This window comes from Dendrobates tinctorius, unplaced genomic scaffold (assembly GCF_039654945.1).
Source record: "Dendrobates tinctorius isolate UK_male_01 unplaced genomic scaffold, ASM3965494v1 ptg000008l, whole genome shotgun sequence".
Classification (NCBI taxonomy): Eukaryota; Metazoa; Chordata; class Amphibia; order Anura; family Dendrobatidae; genus Dendrobates; species Dendrobates tinctorius.
The window spans coordinates 69,020,909-69,027,079 of record NW_027361676.1 but is presented as its reverse complement, the minus strand read 5'-3'; the positions used below and the strand labels follow the sequence as shown (position 1 = coordinate 69,027,079).

The 6,171-nt window shown below is 43.9% G+C and overlaps 1 protein-coding gene across 1 annotated transcript in view; it reads left to right on the top strand.

Annotated features, from left to right (window-relative positions):
- Positions 1-1,305: 1,305 nt before the first annotated feature.
- The window catches only part of LOC141092192 (uncharacterized), a 169,949-nt gene continuing 165,083 nt past the window's right edge, over positions 1,306-6,171 (top strand). Inside the window, exons 1-2 of the mRNA XM_073578209.1 lie at positions 1,306-1,489; positions 4,706-4,916. Coding sequence (XP_073434310.1) covers positions 4,782-4,916 — 135 coding nt within the window. The 5' untranslated portion in view covers positions 1,306-1,489; positions 4,706-4,781. The remainder of the gene's footprint in view (positions 1,490-4,705; positions 4,917-6,171) is intronic.

Genomic DNA, 6,171 nt, shown 5'->3' with positions numbered 1-6,171 from the left:
AGTAAACTGTTTTGGACATTTTATGTATTTTTGTATCATAAAGGTAAGGTTGGTTTCACACTTGCGTTTTTTAGTGCTGTGTTTTTGCGCAAAAAAAGCATGCGTTTTTTCCCCTATACTTTACATGGGTGCGCATACACATGCGTTTGAACGCGTTTGTATGTGCATGTTTTTTTTTGTAGTGTGTGCTCGGGCGCACAAAATGTATCCTGTTGCATTTTTTGTGCGTCCGACTTGTCCCAAAAAAACGCATGCACACGCAATGCGCACAAAATTCACCCAAAAACCCATTATAGTCTATGGGTGCTCTGACGTGCTTTTTTTTAAAAAAAACCATGCGCAAAAACACAAAAAAAGCACACAAACACATGATGTGTTTTTTATGTGCGCTTGCACTGCGCACGGTGCGCAGCGCAAAAAAACGCTAGTGTGAAAGTAGCCTTAGGCTATGTGCACACGAAGGAAAAGTGGTACAGAATTTTCTGCACAAAATCCGCATCTCCTGGCAGAATCCGCAGCCGCGGATTTGCCGCTGTTTTTATGCGGATTTGCCGCGGATTTGATGCAGATTTTGTGCGGATTTTCTGCAGTTTTTGCCACTGCGGATTTCTATCTTGGAGGGGTCCAGAAACGATGCAGATCCGCACAAAAGAAGTGACATGTACTTCTTTTAATCCGCAGCAATTCCACACTGATTTTTCTGCACCATCTGCACAGCTTTTTTTTTTCCATTGATTTCCATTGTACTGTAAATCACAGTGTGGATCTGCAGCGTTTCTGCGTGGAAAAATCCGCTGCGGATCCGCAGCAAATCTGCATCGTGTGCACATAGCCTAACACTTGCCCTTGTATAACTGGTGTCCAGCAACTTGTTATTCTATGTCTAATTTTAGTGGTTGATTTAATAAAATTTAATTTTAAAAGGATTATAAACGTTGGTGGTAGTTTATATACTCCCTCCCTCTTTGTTGTCCAATCCTGTTAACTAAGTAATAAATTGATGGAATCAGGGTCTCTTTCTCTACATTATGCTGCTCTTAGATGAGGTAGCAAAAAACAGAATCTCTCTAATAAGAAACATGCAAAATGTCTCCCATCCCCTTTCATCCAAGCTTAGCTCCTCTTCCAGCAGTCAGTCTGTGCATACATTTTCCGTACAGATTTGCTTAGTACCGAGAACGTATATTTTACAAGCCCTTTCACCTACAGAGTATAAAAAATTTTAAATGTCTGAAAGGGCTTTTCACTTGTTCCAGCCTTCTCCCCCAGCCTTCTCTCCAGCGTATTATGTGTGTTTCCATAGGAATGAATACCTAGGGCTACTCAGCCTTCTGCCGCTTTCACATCAGTAAGCGAGCCTCTGCCTACTTGTACACAGCTAGTAGCATCTTTCAGAACATTATGCAAGGTCTCCACTTGTCTTCAAGAAACCCTTCAAAATCACGATCAATGGAGAGAAAAGCTCAGTAATAAGGCAACAGAGGGAGAGGTAAGCCGTATTCACTGTCACTGTCCAGATGCTGTTACCGGTGAAACTCCTAGTGTCTAAATGTCAATGCTGAATGGACACTAGGAAGACTATAATTCATGAGCAGGACTGTCTCCTAATGTGTTTATTATGGCAATTTCTTTGGTTTTTTTTTTACATTCTCATCCATGTTTTGTTGACCCCCCAGAAGATGATGGAACTACATGAATCATATTAGTATTATGATTAGTTTTTCATTTGTCATCTTAGTTTCATCAAATATTTTTCCGACATTACCCATATGCATGGATGTGTAATAGCGTGAAACACATAATTCATATTCATGTATACTCTATCAATCAATGAAACTGGAGGTAAAGGAGAAAGACGTGTATAACAGATATGCAGGTATACCCTCTCAGCAATACTTGAAGGAGTAAGGTAGTACCTAACACCCTTAATGTACTTTTTCAAATTACTGAAATATTGCGTTTTAACATATGTTCACATTTGCGTGTGTGATACAGATTCCATCATACCATTTTTTTTATTCCAATGAAAAGACTAGATGTCTTAGCAGTTACCAATTTGAAGTCAATAGGATCTGTCACTGGTGCTGTCGTGTGATGGATCCAGCAATGCATCATGATTATGCATGTACACTGCTCAAGAAAATAAAGGGAACACTTACACAACAGAATATAACTCCAAGTAAATCAAACTTCTGTGAAATCAAACTGTCCACTTAGGAAGCAACACTGATTGACAATCAATTTCACATGCTGTTGTGCAAATGGAATAGACAACAGATGGAAATTATTGGCAATTATCAAGACACCCTCAATAAAGGAGTGGTTCTGCAGGTGGGGACCACAGACCACATCTCAGTACCAATGCTTTCTGGCTGATGTTTTGGTCACTTTTTAATGTTGGTTGTGCTTTCACACTTGTGGTAGCATTAGACTGACTCTACAACCTTCACAAGTGGCTCAGGTACTGCAGCTCATCCAGGACGGCACATCAATGTGAGCTGTGGCAAGAAGGTTTGCTGTGTCTGTCAGTGTAGTGTCCAGAGGCTGCAGGTGATACCAGGAGGCAGGCCAGTACACCAGAAGACGTGGAGGGGGCCGTAGGAGGGCAACAACCCAGCAACAGGACCGCTACCTCAGCCTTTGTGCAAGAAGTAACAGGAGGAGCACTGCCAGAGCCCTGTAAAATGACCTCCAGCAGGCCACAAATGTGCATGTGTCTGCACAAACGGTTAGAAACTGACTCCATGAGGATGGTTTGAGTGCCCGATGTCCACAGATGGGGGTTGTGCTCACAGCTCAACACCATGCAGGACAATTGGCATTTGCCAGAGAACACAGTGTTTGGCAGATTTGACATTGACGGCCTGTGCTCTTCACAGATGAAAGCAGGTTCACAATGAACACTTGGTCTGGAGACACCACAGAGAATGTTCTGCTGCCTGCAACATCCTCCAGCATGGCTGGTTTGGCAGTGGGTTAGTAATGATGTGAGGAGGCATTTCTTTGAAGAGCACCACAGCCCTCCATGTGCTCGCCAGAGGTACTCTGGCTGCATTAGGTATCAGGATGAGATCCTCAGACCCATTTTGAAACCACATGCAAGTGCACTGGGCTCTAGGTTCTTTCTGATGCATGACAATGCTAAACCTCATGTGGCTGAAGTGTGTCAGCAGTTCCTGCATGATGAAGGCATTGATGCTGTTCTGTCCTCACTAAATGAAGCAGACTTCATGTAGCTATACAGGCAGCTAAATCGCTATACCGGGGTCCAATATGGAGACTGTAGGTTGAATCTGTGCTTTATTGAACGTGATGGTATATTGGCGCAGTGAAACTACAAACAAACACATATATGCATACAATCAATACTGGGTTCATCAGGGATTCATATATACATAATACATGATCTGCACTAACAGCTAGCCAGGGGAGAACTAACTAAGCAGGCTAATATGAGACTTGGAATTGGATACAGAAAACATAAGTATATACCAGTGATGCTGTCACAAGGGGAGAAGAGAAATGAGATGCTTCCTGAATGCAGGCAGAAGGAAAATGGTGGACTGGAGGGAAAATGGGGTCTGAACTAACCATAATCCTTTGCAAGGCTACGAGGATGCATTGCAACCTTACCAGAATGCACTGCAAAACCTTACCAGAATGCACTGCAACAAAGGGAAAAGTACAAGCAAAGTGAAAGTAAAACACAATAACACTGCGGTTATGACTCTGGTCACTAGAGGGAGCCAAAAACACTGAAAACATTAACACGCAAATAATGGAGGATTATGAATTAGATGTTGGAGACAGAACAGATGCTATGGACTGGCCTGCCCTTTCCCCAGACCTGAATCCAATCGAGCACATCTGGGACATCATGACTCGTTCCATCCAATGCCACTGTACACCACAGACTGTCCAGGAGTTGTCTTTTGCGTTAATCCAGGTCAGGGAGAAGATCCCTCAGGAGAACATCCGCTGCCTCATCAGGACCATGCCCAGGCATTGAAAGGAGGTCGTACAGGCACATGTGGCGGCCACACACACAACTGAGCATCATTTCCTTGTCTTGAGGCATTTCCACTGAAGTTGGATCAGCATGTAATTTGATTTTCCACTTTGATTTTGGGTATTATTTCAAATCAATTCAAATCCAGACCTTCATGGAATATTAATTTTGATTTACATTGATCATTTTTATGTTTTATCATTCTCAATGCATTCCACTATGTAATGAATAAAGATTTATAACTGGAATATTTCATTCACTGACACCTAGGATGTGGTATTTTAGTGTTCCCTTTTCTTTTTTGAGCAGTGTAATAGAAACTATGGCACATGTATAAACAGATCTTTACAGTCCCAGTGTCTACATTTCACTCTTTAGGAAGTTCTTCTACAATATCTAGTAAGGCTTGCTCACAGTGGCATTATAGCATAGCCTTATAAGGTCTGTTTCACATCTCTCTCCCTCTCTCTCTCTCCCCCCCCACCCCCGGGCTACGTTTCCTTTAAAATTCTTCATTCATCGGATCCGTTAAAAAAAATTGGTCCGGTGCCATCCGTTCACATCAGTTTTGCAACGGATCCGCCTTCCGCCATTTTGGCGGATTTTAACTGACACAAAAAAACTGAAGTGTGAAACAGGCCTAAGAATATGAATATGGTACACAAAAGAATTCATTTTTTCTGTTTTTCCCTACAGACTTAAGGGAAATTACATAAAAGTACATATTGAAACAACCTTAGCTACAACTTGTAGACAATAGAATTCAGAGATCATGGATAACATACAGAGGAGTCGGACTGCTAGTGAACCACACAGGAAGAAATATGAAGCAAAAATAAATTTCTTTAAAGAGAATACCGTCATTGGGATACCACGATTCTTTACTTCATCAGCTAGACTGATACAGGTATATTTCTAATCTGTTATTTCATTTTTACATGCTAAAGTGTTTGTCATGCCGCTCTTACCTGGGGGCGGGACCCCGGACCCAGCATCACGACTTCCGGTGTCGTGGCCGCTCCGGGGGTACCGTCGGGTGCTCACGTGCACCTCTTGCACCTGGTTCCATGGTTGCTCAGAGTTGATAGTGCACATGCGTGCTCTTCTCAGCTCTGTCTACAGCCGTGTCCTCTCTGTGGTCCTGGAGGATCTGACCCGGAAGTCGTAATGATCATGTGTTATATCAGGCTACCTCTTCCTATGGGAGGTACCTGATTATTGTTGTGATTCCTGGCATTGTCCTTGCCTGGCTGTGCGCTGTATTTGGGTCCTCTGCCTTGTGCTCTGTTGTGCCTCCTGGCACATGCTCTGTTCCTGTACTCAGCCTAGTGCTCTGCTCCTGCACTGTGTTCATTCGTGCCTCCCGGCACACACTCTGCTCTGTGCTCTGTTGTGCCTCCTGGCACACCTTCTGCCTAGCCTTGCACTCTGGTGTGCTTCTCTGCGCATGTGCTGACTAACTCTGTACTCTGGCGTGCTCCTTTGCACACGCCCTGCTATGCTCACACCCGGGCATGCTTATCTGTGCACGCCATACGTGCTCTCGTGTACCTGCCTTGCACTATCCTGTATCTAGCGTACTCGCGTGTATGCACCTTGTATTGTCCTGTACTCTTCGTGCCTCCGTACACTCGCCCTGTACCGTCCTGTACCTTGCGTGTCCCTGTGTCCACGGTTTGCACGTTCCTGCAGACACACTCACTCGTGTCTCCTGTGAGCCGGCCACCTGGTGCCAGCAGTCGTGGTACCTTACCCCCTTGAGCTTGCCCTTGACACTCCCTGTATAGGGGTGGTCCTCACTAGGTCAGCTCGCCCTGGGATGGTTGGTGCCATGACCCAGAGGGTCCACTCCAGGAGTCGTCACAATGTTATTTTCACTTCTTGTAGCTAATCGCTGTTTTGAAAAAGTCAAAAAAGAAAACCTCTTGGCACTACAGCCTTCCTGCTATAAATGCACAGTAAAGTCACTAAAATACAAATACCGTAGTCACTAAAAATCCCAAATGGAAGTGAAAATGACAACATTCACCATGTTGTGGGAAAATCTTTTTTGCTTCTTAGCAAGTAATACAAGTCAGGTGGGGAGAGTACAGGCAACTAGCAACAGGTTATGGCTGTTTCATGTCTAATGTTTTACGGGCCCCAAAAGGATTATCCCATAA